The 22621-nt window shown below is 44.4% G+C and overlaps 1 protein-coding gene across 1 annotated transcript in view; it reads right to left on the bottom strand.

Moving 5' to 3' along the window:
• LOC102106494 (uncharacterized) overlaps nucleotides 1–21890 on the bottom strand; it is a 32807-nt gene extending 10917 nt beyond the window's left edge. Inside the window, exons 1-9 of the mRNA XM_088062018.1 lie at nucleotides 21875–21890; nucleotides 18099–18258; nucleotides 16324–16415; nucleotides 15069–15301; nucleotides 8130–8366; nucleotides 7429–7506; nucleotides 6008–6224; nucleotides 1139–1347; nucleotides 556–628 (exon numbers count right to left, since the gene is read on the bottom strand). Of these exons, the coding sequence (XP_087918144.1) occupies nucleotides 556–628; nucleotides 1139–1347; nucleotides 6008–6224; nucleotides 7429–7506; nucleotides 8130–8366; nucleotides 15069–15301; nucleotides 16324–16415; nucleotides 18099–18258; nucleotides 21875–21890 (1315 nt within the window). The remainder of the gene's footprint in view (nucleotides 1–555; nucleotides 629–1138; nucleotides 1348–6007; nucleotides 6225–7428; nucleotides 7507–8129; nucleotides 8367–15068; nucleotides 15302–16323; nucleotides 16416–18098; nucleotides 18259–21874) is intronic.
• Between the last annotated feature and the right edge of the window lie 731 nt (nucleotides 21891–22621).

The following is a 22621-nucleotide window of genomic DNA, read 5'->3' as shown; positions in this document are numbered from 1 at the left end:
TGCTTAATTTGTGTAATTGATCAATTTTTGTTACATGGGCTTCAGCTCAGCAGCCTTCCAGATTAGCTCAGCAGTAGGGATTTCATTCCATATGTTACAATGGTTTATTGGTGCTTTTGATGACACTGCTGATTCAGCAGCATTGGTGCAGGCACCTGTTGGCAATGAGAATGTTACAAAACCCATGGGTACCAGGGCAAATATTGGCACAAAATCCTTTGGGTGGCCTGAAAGTATCTTGTGGGCTCAGCTTCCAACATGCCAAGGAGTTTGCCTGGAACAGCATGGAGGGAGCAGCACCTCTCCTGTGGTATCCGTGCACCAGAGTCAGAGAAGGTGACTCCGCCTTTTCTATAAAAAGTAATAAGTGCTCTAAAACATTGAGGACAGATAAATGTTGAAAAATGATATCAATAAAAATTTTGTAGTACATTTCCTCTAATACGAAATGTCAGTGATTTACTCCTTCCCAATACAGGTTTAATTGATTCAAATAGCATCGGTAGTAATTAAAATATGGATTCTGAAGCACAACTGTTAGCTCTCATCACTCACCTATTAAACTTGCCATAGATGCTGTGTTAATTATCTTCCCATATCCTTGATTCAGCATAATGCGGCCTGCAGCCTGTGACAGAAATTAAAGGAAAGACCAGTGACCCTTTCTGTGATTGTGCTAATAATGACATGATAATAAATTAGTCTTTTCAGAAGAGTTGATGTGCTAACACATTTTTTTTTAAGCACCTGATATAAAAACTTGGTATAAAAATGGCTGATGCAGGAAAAAATCCCATTGCCATTTCACACCTCTCCACTGCTGGCAATATGTTTTTTTTTAAAAATCACTAATGTTGGGAATTCCCCCCTCGAGCCTTCTGGCTTTCAAATAACCACCCTTCCAAAAAATTTTGGCCCTTCTTTAATGCCTGGACTTGGGTAGCCAACAAGTACCAACTGCATTTGAATATATTGACCAAACTCTGTAATTGATATAAAGCAAATCTCTCCTAAATTCCACCAAAACTAGGACCAATTTTATTGTGATAATTATTAATAAAGTCTTATTATATCTTGAGATAAACACTTAGATTTTAATACCCATTTGCAAAACTAACCGGCGCAGTATTTCACTTACTTGGCAGCACAAAAATAATCCTCGTAAATTAACATTAAAAGTTTTATCCCATTCCTCCAGGGAAGTCTCTTCACTTGCAGAGTTCAGATTAATTCCTGCATTGTTGCATGCAATGTGGACTGTGCCCCAGCGAGCCACTATTGCATCCACCATCCTTTGCACATCCTCAGGCTTGCTTACATCTGCTGCCAGGGCAAGGCTTTTAATGCCTGCATTGAAACAAAAGCGATGGAGTCAGCACAGGCATTCACAGGGGGAAAAAATATTCTATTTTATGATTATTTTTTAATTCATATATAGAGATATTTTATATATGGCTGTATTTTATACATATATCTATATTCCACCTTGGTTCATTGCTCCACAAACAGTAGCAAGTCGTGTGTTTGTTACTACAGTACCATTATAAAGTTGCTGGCTGGTGCAAGGTTTGCTTGCTGGAGAGCGACCTGGAGCCCAGGTGGGAGCCAAGGCTGCTGCTCGGGCAGGAGGAAGCTTGGAACACTGCACCATCTTCTGTCCAAACCCTCAACTGCAGCTTCCCCGGCTCCATGCTGCTCTACACATGCTTTTCTTATGCCAGGCCCCTCCTCAAGGAGCTACAGAAATCAAATTCATCCATCCCGAACTGCTCTCTGGGTGAACTACAGCATTCAGAGAGCTGGGGGCATCAGACAAAACCAAAGCAGTTTTAGGTGGGAGCTAAGTGGGAGTACCTGCAGGAGCACAGGTATGGCAGTCATAGTGCCTTACTTATTGCAAATCACACTGCCAGAATAATGAAAACATTTGGAAATGAAGAGATTTACCAAACGTGAAACCTGCAGAAATTTTGCTTTTTTTTTCCTAAGATAATCCAGCCATTGACTTTTGCACCAGCGCTGATCCGTAAATAACTTCATTTATTATAAAAATCAGCTATAAATGCCCTTATTGTTAAACAATGTAAGAAGTCTGGGGAGGCCCCTGATGCCACTGGGATTATACCCATCCTCAAAGCCAGACAAGGCCACACCAGTAAGGGATGTGGTGAAATGGGTCTTGTGTAAGGAAGGAGGGAGGCAGCCACTGGGGTTGGACCATGATCAGCAGCCTGGGTAGGAAGTTGCAGCTATTAAAGCAAGATATTTTTCCTCTATATAAATGTCAAATTTGTTCCACACTGGTCCCTATTTTAGATCATTCTGATGAAACATTTAAAAGAAGTGATAAGCCTAATCCAGGAGGATACTCTCCCAAAATGAAGCTGAGATGGAGGATTCCAGGAAAAGCAAGACAAAGCAGGAATTGCCCAGTGGTGTGTGTGAGTGACAAAAATGGCAGGAAAGAGGCTTTTGCATGGAAAAGCTTCTCCTCATCTCCAGTGCCTTCAGGAACCTGTCAGAGTGCACAGCCCGAGGTGATGCTGCTCTGGGGTTCCAGGGTGTGGGAGCTCCTGTCCCCTTCAGTGATGACAACATTCTCTTCATTTCCATGGTAGAGAAAAAAATCAGGTAACTAAAAAATGAATGCATGCTCTGCCACAAAACAGGACCTCTTATTTTATCACGGGTTTTATGTTAAATATGCTGAAAGAATAAGAATAGCCAGAGAGTCCCTGTTACTCCTCCTAATTGTTATCAAGAGTAACACACAGGGAGTTCTTGCAATCTTTCTTTTTCAATTTACAGACAAAACGGGTGCAAGTGTGTTACTAATGGTAACAGAAACACTCTTCACGTGCCCTCCAACTTTCACCCCATTTAGAGCTTCATCTTATGGGTCACTTTATAAAAATGAGACAAAAGGTGCCACGTGTGAGTGTCTAGCGAAGAAGCAGTGAAGCCACACTCACTTCAAACCAGAGTCCCACACTCACCCTTAATCAATTCAGCTGATTCCCTGCACTCTGAGAGAGGGCAGGAAACCACTTTCTGTCTCTCCACTCTCTCCCCCCACCCAAACCACCTGTTAAAAATAATAAATAAAACAAACTGTGGAAAAATAGCTTCAAATCTACAGACACAACCAGAGGCAAGACACCCAGCACAGACCAAGGCTGCTGGGTGCATGGTGGGGCCAGGGCATCTTCACAGCCCTCAATTCAGTTTTGTGGGGCTCGTGGAGGCAGGTTTGTGATGAGAGGGGCAGGAGAGGAGCCCAGGGGCTCTGTGCTGGAGACAATCACTGTGCTGGGTGTGCCTGAGGTGTCCTTCTGCAGGGACACACACACGTCCCCCTGCCACGCGCTTCATCTCCGGTCTCTCGGTATAAATGGAAGTAACATGTTGTATATAGACAAGAAGATCAGGAGTGACATTGCACAAGGCATTTGCATAGTTTACAGTGAAAATGCACATTTTAAAAATCCCATCAGACTAATTCTTCCCTTAGGGTACAGGCAGTGATTTCCCCCTGAAGACAGAGGTGTGTGTAGTGGAAGGTAACCCTTAGGATTTTTTGGTTATGTTTCATCATTTTTGGTTCTTCAGTCAGGATCCATTAGTAACTGTTGAAAAAGGTATTCACACAGGATATAAAAACAAAGAGCCCTGCAGCCAGGGGATGTACACCTGAGCTGTCTAACAAAGCTAAAACTGAGATCACAGGCATTCTGATGTTTAAAACTCATCATGAAATGATGGCACCATCCCAAAAGGCAGGAAAGGGCTCCTTGATATAAGAAGCAGAGCAGCTCTAAGCAAGCTAAGCAAAATGTTTTGAAAAAGTATCAGTATGGGAATGACTTGGGGCACTGGGCTTCCAACTTTGAGTTAGAGATCTACAGCCACAGAGACGAAAAAAAATCACAGCCCCTTTGTCCCTATTACAGCAGGAAAAATACGTATTAATGTTATGATTGCTTCAATTTACTCATGTGAATATTTTGAGAGTAAAGCTAGCTGAACCTTTTTGTCAAAATTTATTTCCAGCAGAGAATGATACTTCTTTGAAGCCGAAATGTTTCATGGAAACATTGATTTCAACAAAAAGTTTTCAAGGGAAAGCTTCTGAGGTCCAGGCTAGAATCTCTAGTTACCTCTGGAGAGAAAGAGATTGAAAACCTGACCTTTTCAGATCCTTTCCAAAAACGGGCATTTGGATATAATTCCCTTTCACAAAAGCTTTACAAAGTTTGGGGGCTGTTCCAACAGGGAATGACAATAAATTCGAGACCTTAAAACCCATCATGAGATGGAAGAGATGTGCCCTGACCAGCTGCACTGGTCAAATTGATAGATAATATTTGACCTCAAAGGATAAAGATGTGTAAAGAGTGAGAAGTGAGATTTTCTTTACTTTAGACTGCAATAATATTTGCTATGCCTCACGACCTTTTTGACTGCATTTTGGAACAGCCCCCCACCTCCTCCAGGCTGGCAGCCCACTGCTGAAGGAGCAGAGATGTAGGGCAGCCATTGAAGGGTAGATGATCAAACTCCTACTGAAAATGCCCTGGAGATGAGTTAAGTTCATTTTCCAATAGGCTGTTGGCATCCAAAGTCTCATGGCTCTATCAAGTAGCCCATTTCTATCCGAATAGCTCTGCTTGATATGCAGGATCTCACAGGGAAAAAAATGTCCAAAAGGAGAGTTAAGGTGTAGGGCACAGCTACTTTGTGCCAAAACCATATGGCTCCAGTGCATAAGAGAGTGAAAAGCTTCAGGGAAGGAGGGACTGGATGACTCAAGAATTTGTAATAGGAACTGGACACTATTTTCTAGGTCATTATTTGGGATCAGAGCTTTAACCATTGCACTGACACTCCATGTGAAGTGTCTCCTGCTTAGCAGAGCTGGGATGTTTTGTTTTAAATGTTCTCTGGGGAGCCTCAGGATGGTATCCAGACCAGAATGACACCATTCCTTGTGTCATCCTGATTTTAGGTGATATAAATACATCTGTAGGGACTGGTTTTCCTGGAGAATATGGTTTCTAATGGCCTAATCCCTTGCAGAAGTCAGAGTGGAAACAAATACTGGTGACTTTATCCATGTGGGAATGTGAAATTTTCCTGTGTAATTGTCCATCTTTAGAGACAATGAAGTACTGAACTTTGAAGAAGGCTCAGGTGCAATCTCACAGAAGGAATTATAAAATGAGTAACACTTCCTTTCTTTTATCATTAAAAATTATATTTCCAGTTTTCTTTTTCCCCTTTACAATTGCAGTTTAGCACAGCTCTAGGGGGAAATTCAATTTTATGTTACATTCTCTGTTTTTACTGCTAAAACAGGAGTGGTTTGTAGAGGATTTTACCTCTTATTTGGGATTTTACTTATTATGCCTATCAGTATTTTGTTCCCATATCTGACTTTGCATACATGTTTGAAAGACATCTTGAAAAATTACTTGTCTTCAATTTAAAGGTCGCAATTAGAGATTCAGACTGACAATACAACTACCCCTGTTTTGGTGTTTTGGCTGATGGTACAGCCATAAGCTCTGGAAGAGGGGGTAGGCTGTATCTTTTATTCACCCCTAGTGAAGCCTGAGGTGCTGCATGATTTACTTTGAGGTGCTGCATGATTTACTCTGTTCAGTGCTATCTGGTTATACAGATCTCACTTGTATGAGGTGACCCTTCTCTGTTCCTGTCAGCCATGGCTCACCACTTTGGACACTTTTAGCAAGGAATTTTGTTTGGATCACTTTGCCCCTCTAGCAGAGTTTATATTGATAAATAACTCTCGCAGATGGTGTGGTATCAGTGGCTGCTGGGACAACACTGACAGGGCAGGAGAAGCTTTGTGGCCATGGCATGAAAATCCTCTACTCCCACCAATTCCCCACCAGGGCTGGATGGGAGGGGATTGCACTACAGAGTAGTGTCAGGTTTGAAGAAGGAAATCCACCCATTACAGTGCCCACCGTGTCTCAGTGCTTACCTTTGAGGCTGAGCTCACACGCCACCGCTTCTGCCCTGGCAAGGACCAGATCCACCACAGCCACTTTAGCCCCAGCTTCCCCCAGGGCATGGGCAAAGGCCCTGCCAATTCCCTGCCCTCCTCCTGTGACATAGGCCACCCTGCCATCCAAACGCAGCCGCTCCAGGATGCGGCGCTGCTGGCAGCCCCAGAAGACATCATCCTTCACCACTCCTGCCTGAAACAAGAACACAAACACCTTGCACAGTAAGGGGCAGAGCTCACCGACAGCTGTGAAGGACTCTGCTGGTGACAACGAGGTGCGAGCATGAGCAGGGATACATCTCTTCTTGGCCCATTAATTAATACAAAAAGTATCACTAATTCAAGCCAAAAAGCCCCCTTATCCATACAGATATTAAACTCAAAAAGAACACTAAGGTGCCAGACAATGGAGCAGAAGGGCTTTGCTTTGGGGAGATGCTACAACCATTCCACTTTCAGGAGAGCAGGGTATGGCTTTCCCTAGCCTGGCTTGGGTACAAAGTCTTAGAAGCTGACTGATTAATTCTTCCACTTATTTCATCCCCAGGGCCCAATCGTGCCCTCAGGCTCAGCTAAGAGGCTAAGAACAAGGTTCCAAAGGCAGGATTTGGGTCAAGTAGAGTGCAATCAAAATATCTTCACAAGGCTGGTGTGCAAATAAAGATATCAGCCAATAACTTAAACCAAGCTGTCATCTGATCAGCTGTCATACATCATTTCCCCCTGACTGGAATCAAAATGCAAAATACAAGATGTTTAGAATATTGAGTCTGAAATGCCAGTGGGTGTAGCTTTGGGAGTGCTCAGAAACTGCAAAACAACCAGCATGTTTGGGTCTGGGTTTACTGAGGTAGGCTATTATGATTCCAGATGGGAATTTCATTACAGCTGGATGATGCCCACTACATAAAACAGAGAAAGATAAAAGCACCATTTCTTTTTCCCTAGGACGAGCAAAATGTAAGGCCATGAAAATATCCAGTTCAGAGAGCACAGGAGGGCATCCTATGCAGCCTTTGAGAAAAAAAATTAACTATTTCAGAAATTTTATATTGGTTCATTACAGCTGGTCCTCAGCTCCATCTTCCCACACTCCTCTGCATGGATAGGATGGGAGAGCTCCAGGCACTGATACCTGGTGAGCAGCACACCAGTCACTCCAGAGATTCATCACAGGACCAGCTGATTTGAAAGATTTTGCAAGGAATCAGCATTTATCAGCTTTTGTGCAACCCTAGACTAGTGCGGCTAAAAGTGCCATTTAAAAGTTTTAAGTTGCCAAGTCCATGATCACAGAATGTTTGGGGTTTTGTCACCAAACCCCTGAAAATTATTTTGCCCTTGTCCTTGGCAGAGTCAAAATTTTCCCAAAATGCTCACAGAGAGGAAATACCCACCTTGGATTCAATCACTGAATCTGGAGGCACAGGGCTCCTTCGAATGAGGCTCAGTCCACTCTGCACAGGCAAAATCACCTGCAAATACAACACAGTTCTCATCTGCTTTGTACCTGACTTTCTGTTGCCCAAATTCCACTCATATGAAGGATAATCCTCAGGCCACGGTAGTTTTTCCCCTACTCCTGTTCTTCAGCTGAAGCTCCCTCTAACACAAACATGTCAGGCATTTCTATTTGCTCACATTCTTCTTCCAAACTCATTGCTTACACAAATGCCAGGGGTTAAAAAATGCAATTTTGTCTCTCTGGTTTCTAAAATCACAACATACTGTTTGTGCATCCTATAACTTCATCTTTTTATTCTCTTTGCTGACTCTTGTGCTGATGATGCCCTACAGCCCCCAGAGCCTTTAAAGCAGAGTGGTGATTCTTTAGTTGTGCTGTAGAGCTGATTATTCACTCTTAAGTGCTCTCCTTTTATCTTGCCTTTAACACTCTGTAAGATGTAGACAGAGTAGGGACCACTCCTGAACACAGAAACTCATACCTAGAGCTCAAGTGAGGTGAATTATAATAAAATCTGAGTTCATTTTAGGTCCTTTGGATAATGGCACCAACAAAAGAAGCATTTTAAAGAGTACTTTGCAAAATCCATAGATACAGCACTGCGGGCACCTTAACCAATGGCGTTGCACTAACCTGCTCAACACGAGGATCTGAATTAATCACTGAATTTAATTTTCTGACAGCTAGTACATTTTCATCTGATACATTCTCCAGGTAGACTTGTCCTTTCATGAGTGTATTCTCTACACAGATCACTGCATCCATGCTCAGCAAGTGGTTATCCATGACAAAGCTGTAGTACTGAACAGCATTCCTTTGATCAGCATCAATAAAGACTATATCAAAGTGCTCGTCCTCAGCATGTAATGCCTGGGGAAAAAAATTACATTGGAGAAAACACTAATTATTTACCTGAAAGTTTAACATGTTGCCATTAATTTGTCCTTTATATAAACCCCAAACCAGATGGAAACTTGTTCTTTTAAGGTCACACTTTTAAGCTAGAACTGCTTCTGGAGATCTTGGGAGTTTTCCATGCTTTGCAAACAATTCTTCAGCAATGAATCTCTGAACTTCTCAAGGAAAATCAGGATATAAAAGAGAATGGCTCATCCCAGCTTATGGTGTTGAGAGGCAGAAACACCTGCATACCTTGAGTCAAAGTAAATTGATCCATCAGGGTAAGACTGGCATCAAACCCTGACACTAAGGTGCTGCAGTAAGTTCTCTCTTCTCAAAAGAGCAACTATCAACAAATTGAAGAGTGGCAATTATATCAGTCTGGGATAAAAAAAGAGGAATAAGGCAGATCTGGGAATTGCAAACTAGTGTGTCCCACTTCAGTAGCAGGAAAAGGGTTGAAATCCCAATTAATAATAGAATTATAAAGCACATGAAAGAACAGGTCATGATAGAGATAAAGCAGCACAGCCCCTGTGAAGGAAAATGATGTTTCTTTAATCTAAAAAAATGCTTTGGATGGCTCAGCAACAGAGAGGATAAAAGAGAACTGGCTGCTATCATCTAATTGGATTTTCAGAAATGTGGCACACCTTCCCTCCAAGCAGGCTGCTGATGATAATGTATAAAAGTGTTGATGGATGACCAGATGGGAGCCTTTACAGCCTTCTCCTGTGGCAGTTAATGCACTTGCTGCCCAAGAGGCTGCTATGGAATATTTCAGATTCCATCTGGGACTATTTAACTGCATCTGTGTGCGTTGCAATGAAACAACAACTCATCCACCTATCTCGGTGAGCAGAAATGCTTTCAAGTCTTTGCATTTCAAGGGAAAAGAGAAACAGTTCTGTTTCCCAGAACTCACTGTCTCTACCACGACTTTTAATGGTACTTCTTGCGTCCAGATTTCCCTTTTGTGTTTAGAGACACCATGCACAATGAGCGATGAGCCGTCCCTTGGGATGTACCAGCAAAAGCATCAACAACAGAATGTGAAAAACTGGTTTGGTTTTGGGAGTGAGGTTAATGGCTCCCAAAGAGAGATTTCAGCAGCCTTTCTGAGGCAGGGAGTGTGTGGTACAGGCAAGGAAACAGAGGAAAGCAGATCATTGGAGCTCTGAGCTCCTCTGTTGTGCAAACTGGTGTCATTGTGGGCTTGTTAGTGGAATTAAGCTTGGATAGTCACATTTAACTGTGGATGCTTGATAGCACAGAAACTCTGCTGAAAGCATTCATGAGTCCACATTTAGGACACATTACACTATAATGAAAGAAGACCTTAAGGCCAAATATATGCTGGTTTATTATAAATGTAGCAGAAACTGGGACATCTGGATTCCTGGGATTCATCTTTTCATTTCATGACCAGCAAGAAAATCTTGCCCTGGTTCCCTCCTCAGCCACATTGGTGGAAAGCAGTGGAACATTTTTGCTACTGTGGACAAGTATCTCATGTCAGGTTGCACCTCAGTCAGTCTGTCCAATATAGATACTTCAGGAAGGGTCAGAAGATCAAAGCTGGGCAGAGGAGCCCATCACAAAGAGAGATTAGAGGTCTCATTCCTCAGGGAGAAGAGCCAAAGCCAAATTCAAGTAATTATCATGACTTATCACTACTTTCTGACTTGTAACCTTCCTGGGTGGAGGAGGTGGGGGGCAGACATTCAGAAACAGATGTGGCCATCGCTGAACATATGTTACTCCTGCTCCGTGGAGCGGCTCCCTAATGAAAAAGAATCTCACTTTAATGTATTGACTTCATTAGGTCCATATGGAGTTGTGCAGCTCTCTGGATGTTAGCTGGACTTCTCGTTTCAGCCCTCTTTCTGTACTGCCTACCTGCTGACAGCTTATCTTTTTCTTATCTATCTTCTGATACAGATAAACCACCTTTTAACATCACAGCATCCATCCAGGAGGGTGCCTGGGTTGGATGTGTAATCAGGGCACCCCGGGCTTGTTCTTGCACTGCCTGGGTGTGCCAGGCCATGGTTTCTAAGGCATTTCTCTTCTGCCACTTCACTGAGTCCTGAATGGCCAGCCAGCAAGGACACTGGGGCATCCAAATACCCAATGGAAGGAATAGCCTGAGCTTGTCCTAGGACCTGCCTTCGTTTGACCTTGTTTCCACAGCTTTGTAATTCTTGCTGGGTTTTCCATATTAGGCTAGGAACATCTCCAGGGCTATAAGAGGAATCCACAAAATTCCTTGAACCAGCCTTACCTCTAGGGCAGCCTCTACACTGGAGGATAACAGCCATAGGGATAGGAAAGTTCCCTGTTTCCTGGAATCCCTTGGCTAGCAAAACTCAGGTCACACCAGGCAGGTGGTCACTCTGGCCAGGGCACCACACTGGAGAGGATTTCCTCACTGCCAGCACCCACTGATGAACAAAAACAGACAGAAAGAAAAAAATCTGCTCTAGCTGCAGAATCAAGCACTAGAAAGATGGGTACAGTGGTGGAGGGGACACCTCCACGCTGTCCAGTATGGACAGGAAAATGAAGGAAATGAGGAAATGACCACCCTGGCTCTCCCAGCACAAACTGGGACCTCACAGCACTCTGGAGATGCCACTGTCCTTTGCTTGGAGAAGCAGAGCCCAAATGCCTCCAACTGTGAGGAAAGCTGAGATCCAGAAGGAAATAATCTGCCTGCAAAATATCCTGCTGAAACTAATTTCCTGAGTGTTTACAGTGCAATCCCTGCTCCTTGCTACAGAGTCATCATAGATGGTAACAGATGGCACTAAGAGTTTTAATTCAGAGCAAACTTGGCTAAAATTAATGCTTTTGATTACAGTGAGTCATTAACTTCCTCTTGGATTAAAAAAAAAAAAAAAAAAAAAGAAGTGCAGCACTGCATTCCATTGAGGAGATGTACCAAAAGTGACCATGAGAAAGGGCACAGCAGCCCTGCTGATGGATACAGCAAAAGATCAGGGAGAGGATATCCTGAATAAAAACATGAATGAAACTTCTGCCAAAGCTCAGGGAAAACCTGATTGGAGCCCTGATCAGAGACAACACTCTGATAAGGCAAATACAAACTCAATCAGAAAAAAAAGAAATTACTGCCCAGTTCCTTTGATATGGATCATACAGTCAGCATATTTGTAATAAAGATGTACTCAAAACTTATTACCTATCCTGTGCCTTGTTCTTGACCTAAATGTAATAGCAATCCATCCTTGGGGTGCACAGAATACATGAAAAAGTACAGTTTCCTTTTAAAACACCATTAGAATATTTTACTGTGTGTGGACATACACTCTTGTTACTCCTAAATGCTATTCTATTGAGTACAGTTTATATTCACCGGCAAAGAGAAATCTCTAGGGAAGCCAGAGAGGGAATGCAATTTCTAGTAATAACAGCTCACAACAGTGAATACTATCCACTTATCCCCACAATTTCCAGCTATTTTGGACTCCTTTCTGAATTAACCTTTCATATCAAAAGGAGCAATTCTAGAGCACACTAGAGACTCCGACACAATTTCATGCATAATTTATTCACTCAGTTCAACATTAAACGCAGAGTCCTTGACTTTGTCAAGGTGGATTCTGTTGGCAGACTTCACAAGCAGCAAAACAGGAGAAATGAGATCTGCAGCTCAACCTCTTCACCTATTCTGTCTGCTAACAGGAGGGAAAAAAGAAGAAAGCAAACCCCGGACATGCTTCCACAATGCCCTGCAATCAGTAGAATCAGCTGCAAACACTGCGTTGTTTTTGTGTTGCATTTTCAATTTTTAAAATGGATGGATCAAAATAATGGATGGGAATAATTTTGTCATAGTTTGCATTCCTTCCAGTCTCAATCCTGCATCCATTGTTCATCAAAAGTCCACTGGGAATTGAAGGAAGCTCTTTGTGCAGGATGAGGCTGTTGCTGGCAGCAAATCCATGGCAAGGCACATTATCCAGGCATGGCTCAACAGAGTTCAGACTTAAGGGAAGATTTGTTGGGAAATGTTTGTAAACACTGGCCCAGAACATGTTGAATAGGTAGCTAATTCCCACTGAAGACACCTGTACCTGAGACTCAGCCTGAAGAAAGGCTTCCCCTCAGTCCACATTTCAAAACAATGTGCAAAATTCTGAGGCCCTCGGGCACAGAGGGCAGGCCAACCCCTCCAGTGCTGTGTGATAACACAAGGGACCATCAAGAGGCTTCAGAGAGCCTGGTCAGGGTGCTGCCAGGAACTGGTGTGCTGCCTTTGCACTGCTCTCCCAGCCCTGATGAGCCACAGGTTGAGGTGAAAGAGCCAAATCCACAGGGGTGACATAATGGCCCCACTGTCTGAGGTGCACTGGCACAGATGTGCTGCATCCTTATGGCAACAGCTGCAAGATCTGGCAGCTTCCTTGTCTGGCACAAGCAGTTGTGCCATCCTGCAGCACATGGATGATACCTGAGGCTGGGATGCTGCTCCTAGGTACTCTAGTTTTACATCAGAAGGGAGAGATCATACTCCTGATAGTTTGGACATGCTGAATCATAGCTTCATGCAGCAGGGAAGGATTTCCCTGACAGGTAGTTAATCTACAGATCATATGACATTTTCTTGCTTTGAAAGGGCCAGGGCAGCGAGGCAAATCCTGCTCCCAGGAGTTGCATTACAGCAAAAATTTGAGGAGCAGCAGATAAGAAGAAATACTGCCCTGCTGCTCTCAGCTCAGAAGTGAGATTCAGCCATCATCACCAAGCAAGAAAGCTGCATCACCCATCTCCAAAGAGCAATTGGTGGATGTCCATCTCTGCCTTCTGGTTTTTCCAAAGGGACAAGAATGACACCTAGGTGTGCAGACTCTGTAGGCAACAAGGACAATCATTGCCAGAGCTTGTTCCAGCTCTTCTAAACCTCACAGTGCTCATCAGTAAATGTTAGCCAGCTCTGCTCTAGGCCAGCCTCCCCACAGACCATGAGGGACAGAAATGTTCTCCACTTCCTCTGTGAAGCTGAGTTGTGAGAGCCCTGCAGTGCCATCCCTCACCCATCTCCTGCCTGTCACTGCCTTGTCCTCCTGCCTTTCAGCTGCAAAGGAAGCCTCAGTCCCCTTCCTACACTGGTCATCTGGGACGGAAAAGGCAGCCTGCTGTCCACAGAGCCTCTTCCACACACCCAGGAATCCCATGCAGCTGCCACACTCCAGCTGGGCAAACCTCCAGAAGCCCAAAATGCAAATGCACCAGAGAGGCCACCAAATCCATTGCTTCAGCATTTACAGCCATTGTGGATCAAACCTGTGGGACAATCCTGACTGTCCTGATACTGATGACAAAATGCCTGCCACACTGAATAGCAAAAGTTCAGAGCCCAGTGCAGAAATCCTGCACAGAAAGGTGTCCCCATGCTGGGATCTCTCCTGCCAAATTTGAGCATCTCTGTTCCCAACAGCTCCAAGAGGTATTTGAAGTTCTGAGCACCTGCAGAACTGGGGTCACGATGTGCCTTCATGTTGCAATTGGAGGATATAAAATCAATTGCAACATTCTGTTTTAAGGATTTAATTTTCATGTCTTTGCTCCCTTCTTTAATCTCTACACAGCATGTACTCTGCCTGCCTCTAGATATTTTAATTCAGTCACAGTAAGTCAGTTGCACAGAATGGGCACTAGAGAGCAACAGCAATTCAATTAATTTCACACTCACTGCGGGGAGCTGGGATTTTAAATGCTGCACATTGCAGGTGATCTGTAACATTTCATTTTTTTGTACACTTGCAAAGCTCTTTGTTTCTTTCTTATCAAACTTGGAGGTCAGGAAAACCAGAGGTCAGAAAGCTCCTGGCCATTTCATTTTAGAAATAAATATGGTACCTGCTAATGCAAATAAAGTTACAATCAGGCTCACACTGACACATCGTGATTGAAAATTAAATCAGATCAAATTGATTTGTATTAATAATAGAAAGGGTTTTTAATGAACCTGGTATGGGCACCATCTGTCTCATGCTGGACCTGCAGCAACATCCTGGAGATCCATAAACTGGAATTAAATGTGAGCTGCCAGCAATCATAAGATTTCTCTTTCTTGGGACAAAGTCACCAGTCAGAATGAAACAAGTACAGCTAAGGCATTATTTTTATGAAGCTTTTCACATTGCTCTGGAAGTGAGAAAGTGGGGTCTAATTCATCTGGGAATTTGCTGTGGGGAAAAATAGTGAGAGGTTTTGGCAGAATTATAAACTTCTCCAGGAGTTTCCCAACTCGTGTGAACATTGGGAGCAAGCTGTCCTTCTCAAAAGCAGGGTCAGCAGGGTACAGATACACTCTTCCTGTTTGTTATATTTGGAATTAGGGATCTAAACAAAGCCAGCCCATGTTGAGTTAAACTGCCATTGAAGCCCATCGACCTACCTTGGGAGCCTGTGATTCCTCTGATCAAGAAGCTGCAGGATTTTAATTAAAAGAGAGAAAAACTGTCTTGTGTGACAGAGCTGCCCCATCATGTACTGGAAATAGGAAATAACCTCAGTTCACACATTTGCAAGCAAACCAGAGCCACCATCCAGCATCGTGTGGGCAGGAAAGAGAACCTGCCTGAAATTCTTTAATGTGCTCTTCACAAGAACTCCCAAACCCCCCTTTCCAGCTGACTTTACCTCCAAGGTGTCTGCCACTGGTCCCACTCGCATGCTTATCTTTTTGCCATCTGAGGAATAATCAAATGCTTCCTGGCTGTTCACTCCGAGATACGGCGCTTCTGCACAGGCAAAGATTTTGCCATCATCTGGCAATTCCTCTGCAATAGCAAGGATACTGTAACCTTTAAGCTTGCCAATTAATAAAATCTTCCTGGCTCTCATCATATGGACAAACATCCTAAAAATTTGGCCTGTGGAAAGACAAGGATGAAAATGTGAAAATAAAACCGTGAGAAAGACTATACTTTGTTCACAATGAAAATTAGATGTGCCTTTTAAGTGATCATTAAAAAAAACCCTAATCTTAAAACACTCTCAAATAAGGGTTTAACAACAGAATCTGACAAAATTTCATCTAAAATGCAGCTAAAAGACAACAGAATAAAAGGACTGATTTTAAATGTAGAACCTTTATCATCAATGCTGCTATTGTTCAAGTGCTTGTTAAATAGTGCTTGAAATATTGCATATTTTAACATTCCCCCATATGAAAATGGCTTTGAGATGGCTCCATATTCTTTCTGGAATCCAGCATTAAAAAAAAAAAAAAAATCACTACATTACCTTGCATTTGCTCTTAGAGTCATTATCCCTAGACAGCACCATCATTTAAGAAATTTATCATCAGTGGTGTCCTTCGAACAATGTATTAGTGTAATAGATTATAAGAGTACTTCACTGGGATGATATATTACTCCAAAGATGAGAACATCTGGGAAGAATGAATCTGGGAATAGATTAAGTGTAATAGGCTTTATAAGAGGATACAAGCCTGGGTATTGCTACTTGTAAAGGTGCAGTGCCTGGCCACAGCCACCTCCACCACAAAAAGCACAAAAAACCCCTATCAGATAGCCCAAACCCAAAACAGAAACAATTTCAATCCATTTCCCTTCCTGGAAGGGGGATGATCTCTTTGCTGTTCACTGAGGGATGGGGCTGGCACTGTGAATTAAAGCACTTCTGTGTGGGCACATGTGGGTGAACACAAGGGCACGGGTGTCATGGTACAGGAAAACTTGTGCCAGAGGAAAATCAAAGCCCACAGAAAGCTCATATCTTCCTTTGTAAGTGATTTCCCACATTTTCTGAGCATTTCCATGGCATTCATCCTCCCCTTGCTCAAGACAAAGTAGAGGATGATAGCTTCAACTTCAGTGACAACCTTTACACCAATCTGGTGCAATTTTACCCTCTTGGTTGACCAACTTGCCATTCAGAGAGTCAGAGGCACATGTTTCCTGCGGCCTGACTCTGCTTTCAACTCCTTCAGCATCCCCTGGGATGTGCTCAGGGGAAGTTTTTCTAGAAAAAAAAAAAAAAAAAAAAGACATTTCAATATAATGATAACAACCAAAATCTGAGCATCCAGCACAAAAAGCAGCAACCAAGAGGGAACTCCTGGAAAAGCTCCATCCATGCATGACCATGAAAAATTAGCCCAGAAGCATTGCAAGAATCCTAAATTCGAATCCTAAGAGAATCTAGTTTGGCAATAAGCACATCTCAGTGCAGGCAGCCACCCCAGCCATAGGGGCTTGGGAAGGAGGGGCCATGTGAAAGAATTCCCCACTGTTCAACCCCAAACCTTTCCCATTTTCAGCCGGTCCCAGACAGGTCTCTAACTATCTGCTGGTTTGAGTGAATTACTCCAGTTACCCTGGCCAGGTTTTGTTCAGTTCTACAATTATTATTTTTGTTTCAGCCAAAAATAAGGTTTCTTCGCAGAATAGGGGAAAAGACATAAAATCTAATTTTTTTACAAGACAGGGGAAAAAAATGTTTCTCCTCACAAAGTGCTCAGAAAAGCAGGGTGCCTCCAGATGCTATTTCACAGAACTCAGGCCTGTGACAATGTCTCTGGATGAAGTGAGATGTTACCTATTACATAGGGAAGGCAATAGAGGACTGGAAGAAGTCCATAGCCTCCAGACAGGTTAGATTACCCTATCTGAAGAAAGTAACCACCAGAAATGGATGGTGATCATTCTTTGGGCCAGAATTTAGAGCCATTTCAGTGGTTTTTTTCCCCTCCAGCTCCCCCCTCCTCCACTCAGTAAAATGAGAAAGAATTCATAACCCGTGTCAGCCACAGTCAGATAATCCAAGACTTAAAGAGTAGAACATTTCATATAACCTCTTTTCTGCCCCTCACAAATGCTTTAACAACTTTAATAAGATAATGTATAGCTATTATCCTACAGCAAGTGTAACTCAAACAACTATCAGCTATTATTTCAGCAACAGAGCGAACGCTCAGCGTTCCCATAATCCACAGCCTGGAACAGTTTACACATTGTCAATTTTAGACAGAACTGGCTTTTTCCACATATCAAAATGTACACTGATAAATGGGAATTGTTTAGCAGACCCCACATGGCTGGGTAATATAATGTAGCTCAAAAAAGAATAATGAGGGTATCAGTTGGACTTCTGAATTAATGATACCTTAAATTAGTTTAATTAATTAGTTTAGTTACCAGAGTAATTTAGTTAGCAGATTAATTAATGTTTGTTGAGTGCTTGGAGATAAAAGCCACATATAAAGGCTGTTATTAGAGGGTGGATCCAGAGGTGCAGGTTTTCCTCACTCTTTATTTTTCCCAGCACCAGCTGGATCCAGAGGCTCACTCTGCGAGCCTTCCAGCGAGCTCTGTGTGGAGGCTGGTGTTCCCCAGGATATGCTCCAACTCAGACACTGCCACAGTCAACAACCAGTTGGGAGAATATCTTCAAAAATTTAGAGTTAAAGCTTTTTATTCTCACCTCCCCTTTTAGTCTCACCTCCCCTTTTTTCCTCACCTCCTTTCCTCCGGGCTGTGGGCTCACACACACATATCCATGCACACTTCGCTACGTGTTTGGGTGCACTTAAGTCTCATTCCACTTCTTGGCACTGTCCCCCATGTTTCTGGCATGTTCTAGACAGAAAATCTAACAACACATTCACCCAAACCCAGACAAAAGGTTACAAAGGGGAATCTGCACCTCTTGGAAGCTGCCATTGCATCCAGGTAAGGGTCTAGTCCAAGAGCAACATCAAGAGCTTTTTGTAAGTAATTCCTGAGCTGTTCAGGTACACGAGAGTCATTGAGGGCCATTTCTTTGGCTTTGAGAAGGTTCTCAGCAATGTGCCCAGCCAGAGTTTCTGAAATGGAAATTAAAAGGAAGAATAACAATTTTGTAACTGCTCAATCAGTGGAAGTGGAGTTTAAAATACATAAACACAGGTGTGCTTTTTTTTAATACAAAATACAGGGTTTTGAAGGGCTATGAAAACAACCATGAAAACCTTTTCAAACTGAAAAAATGTTTTATTTCTAACAGATTTTTGCTGCATGCATTCTCCCTTTTCCCCCTCAGAGCTGATCAAGAATAAGAATGCCTTGAACACATGAATTTTGCCTTTAAATCTCCAAGACAAACATCAAACACCAAACAACTGCACACAAACCCCACTCCTCCAGGTACCATTTTTCTTGGAGGAAACAGAATGCTTCCAAAGCTGCTCTTGCCAAGCCAGGCAGGAGATGCAGACAGGGGTGAAGCTTTGTAAAAAGGAGGATCTGTGTGTCAATGGGATGCACAAGTGTCCCCAAGCTGTGTCTGTGCCAGGAAAGCTGCTGTGCACACAGCACACAGCGTTCCAAAGGCTGTGGAGACATCTCCAGGATCCAGATCACCTGGCCCTAGGGGCCCAAGCAATGCTGCCCATGGTACTAAACCTGCCCTGAGATCCCAGAAAACCCTCAAGGCAGCAATCCACCGTGGATCACAGCAAGCCACGGCCCCAGAGGGTGAGGCATGGTTCAGAGAAACTCCCCCACTCCTCAAGTGTAAGAGCACGTGCTGGGTTATGAAAGCACCGAGAGGCCGTAACTGGGGTGGAGCAGATTGCCCCTGGCAGGGATTTATTGCTTGTGATAGAAAAGCTGCAGAGAACTATGTGGAATGAGTGAAAAAAGGACAGCTTTTTCACTTCTGTGGCTTCCCAGTACCTGCAGGGAGCCTACAAGAAGGTTGAAGAGAAACCATTTCTAAGGCAAGTAGTGACAGGAAAAGGGAGAATGGTAACAGATGGAAAGAGTGTAGGTTAAGATTAGCAATTAGGAAGAAATTCTACTCTGAGAGGGTGGGGAGGCCCTGGCACAGGCTGCCCAGAGAAGCTGTGGCTGTCCCATCCCTGGCAGTGTCCAGGTTGGAAGGGACTTGGAGCAGCCCAAGATAGTGGAAGGTGTCCCTGCCATGGGATGAGATGGGCTTCAAGATCTTGTCAAACCAACCCATTCAGGGATTCTGTGATATGATACTATGACTTACATCTCATCCCAATCTCTAACCATCAGGGGCAGCTTTTATCTCTTCCAGAAGTTTTATAAATAATTTCAACAGCAGGAAGAACCACGCTGGTTTGCTGACCTCAGCCCAGCTACCCTTGAAGTGTAGCTCTCACACTCTTCTTGCAGCCTTTTCACCACCACATGAGGGAGCATCCCCGGGCTCCCACTCACAGCTGCAGAGCGCTGGAGGTTGGGATGTGCTCATCCTCCCTGCACTCTGAGGCTTTTTTGCTAATTTAGGGGTAAAAACATGTTCATAATCCATGTCGGCTTTTAGTAATCATCATGTTATGTTTCTGGCTAAGTAACAGGCAGGGATTGCCCGTCACACAAAGGGGAGGGAACAAAGCTGCAGCGGTTTTGTAACCTGTGTTATGACACCAAACGTGGGAGCCAAGAGATGCTGCGGGGAGAGGGCGCAGGCAGGGCATGCCAAGAGCAACCCTCCATCCCAGCTTACACAACCTTTGCAGGGAGCACCGCATCTTTTGCAGCATGGTGATGCTTTGGGTCAACAGCAGAGGTCAGAATTGCCCTCATTTATGCAAGCACCAGACAAGTCAGAGCAGAGCAGAGCTCAGGGCTGGCTACCCGGCCCAAGGCTCTGAGAGATAAGGTGAGCTAAACTTTATGTAACTATTTTTTTTTTTTAAGGTTATTCCAGGAAAAAATGCTTCATTTCAGTGCATAGTTTTACACAATCCCAGAGAAACTCCTGGACTATATTAAGAATTAAATTAGATTTCCTGATTGTGTCTGTATGGCTCTATGCATTCACAGACATCTCTTTCCATTTCCCATCTAGTTGTGCATCATCATCAGTGGGAGAAAAGAAAAACTGTTCACTCAGAGGAAGAGAATGCTGAAAACAGCCCTACCATGAAAGAGCAAGAAAGGGCTGCTTTAAGTCTCCAGCAGCTTCATAAAGAAAGATAAGGTGGCAATTCTTAAAATGGACCATTCTTGCCAGCAGAATGGTTCCCAGCATCTCCCTGAGCAGTTGCTGAGAGCACAGCCACCCTGTTTTACAGCCAAGCTGAATGATAAATTGCAGTTTCTACTCTGTCTGAAATCAGAAACTTTTGATTCACACCAAAGCCAGGAGTCAGGATTGCAAGGTTGTACCTGTGGCACATCAGTGTCCCCTGAGCAGACGGGCAGTGCAGTGCCATGGAGGGACCTGCTGCTCCAGAATCACAATTAAACTCTGCAGTTTGTGCTCAGATGGCACTTTTTAGGTGGGGAAAAGAGGAGGGCACTTTACTGTTTGCAGGGGGCCACCCTGAAGGAGGCACAGGGACAAGAAGACAATCTGGATTTGGCAAAAACAAAAAAAGAAATGAGACCAAAAAGACCAAATCTTGGGTTCCCGTTTTAGGGCTATCCTCATTTCACCTAGATCTGTTTTGCAGCCCCAGTAATGCCTTCCAAAAGAGCCCCCCTTCCCAGCCAGGGCAGGGCACTGAACCTGATCCACCTGAACACTTTGCTGCCAGACTGTTTGGTGCTCCTGTGCCAAGCATTTTTGGCAGGAGCTGCTCGGTGCTAAGCACTTGGAAATCCAGTCTGCTAAAATCATCCCCAACAGCTCCAGCCATCATATTCACCAGGGCACCTCGGGCATTGCCAACAGCTTATTCCAACCCTCACATCTTTGCCTCAGTGTGTAAATACACGTCATGGCCCTTGTGGGGACAGGGGTGGGCGGGCAGTGTGGCCAAAACCTGAGCGCATGGCCAAAACCCGACTGTGTGGCCAAAACCCGACTGTGTGGCCAAAACCTGACTGCATGGCCATCAAACATTGCAGGGTGCCCCAAGCAGAGCTCAGCCTGCTCAGCCTTAGCCTCAGCATCCGCAGTGCCACAGCCTGCAGCAAAGCCAGCAGTGGTGGCCTGGGGACAGGCAGCAGCTTAGGGATGGAGTGGGAGCATGAAGAGGAAGAGCAGGAGGAAGCAGCCAGACAGGGAATGCTGCTGCTCATGGCACGAACCAGGGATCTAAACTCTGAAAATATACGCTAGTTGATGCACTTTCTACAGATTCTACTGCTAGAAAATGAGTTGAAAAGCTGAATCTCCCCAGTGGTCCATTAGGGAAAGAAATTATAAAACAAACATCACAATCCACCAGAAATTAATCACTGCCAAATCTTTCTAGACATTGAAACAGTCCACCACCCCACCATTCCTTTCCCCTAGGATTGTCCCATTCCCTCCATTCCAGGTTCCTGCAAACCCATCTCCTGTGCTCAGCCTCTCTCCTCTCCCTGACAAACCCACCCTCTGCTCCTTGCAGCCAAGCCACAGAGCCTGCAGGTCCCATCTCCACGGGGAAGGTGGGGACCCAGGACCAGGGCATCACACGGTGTCCCCTCCTGCCACACCACTCTCCTGGAGCTCCCCACCCCACACAGGGAGTTTACCTGAAGGGTTATGCATGTTCCTTCTTGTCCCCTGGCCTGGGAGGATGCTGTGGTGGATTTGCTGCCTCTGCAGAGCAGGAGCTCGGTGCTTGGGTGCCCGGTGAGGGGACCAAGTCTCCTCCCTCAATCAGCAGGGCAGAGCCCCAGCCCTGGGGAGAGGCTGCGTGGGGAGGATGGCCCCGGGCTGGGGCTGCACCCGCCTGTCCCACCCAGAGCACAGGCAGCAGGTGAGATCCAACAGCATCTGACATGAAAAAACCACAACAAAAGAGCCGACTTTCAGTGCCTTTGCTTTACATAAAAGTTCACATCCTGACCTTGGGAAGCTGCTGGCTCTCAAGGAAGTAATTGTCAGTTTCATAATCTTCTAGTTACGTATCACAGACATGTCCCAGCTAAACCACCGGGTATGGGGCCAAAAATGTCCCAGGACTCTGAACCCCAGATTATCCCCATTACAAGTGGTCCTTAGCCACAAGGCCAGCACTGCCCCGTGCAGGCAAATGCTGGAGTAACCCCTGCTCTGGGGACAAGGTCTCTGCATGGGCTGGGGCAGGTCCCAGCTGATCTGCACCCCAAAAAAGGGTCCCAGGAATGGACTGGCTGAGGGAGGCATCAGGAGCAAGCATTGGGAACATCCAGGGTATCCAAAAGCCTGAGGTGGCCTGCAGCAGGGCTGGGCAGAAAGGGCTGGTGAGGAATTAAAGCAAGTCCTTAAAGAGCATGTGATGGAGCTGAGGTGGACTG

This window comes from Pseudopodoces humilis, chromosome 13 (assembly GCF_049639895.1).
Source record: "Pseudopodoces humilis isolate 2021_Gansu_Grassland_sample_001 chromosome 13, ASM4963989v1, whole genome shotgun sequence".
NCBI lineage: Eukaryota > Metazoa > Chordata > Aves > Passeriformes > Paridae > Pseudopodoces > Pseudopodoces humilis.
This window is presented reverse-complemented; position numbering and strand designations above follow the sequence as displayed.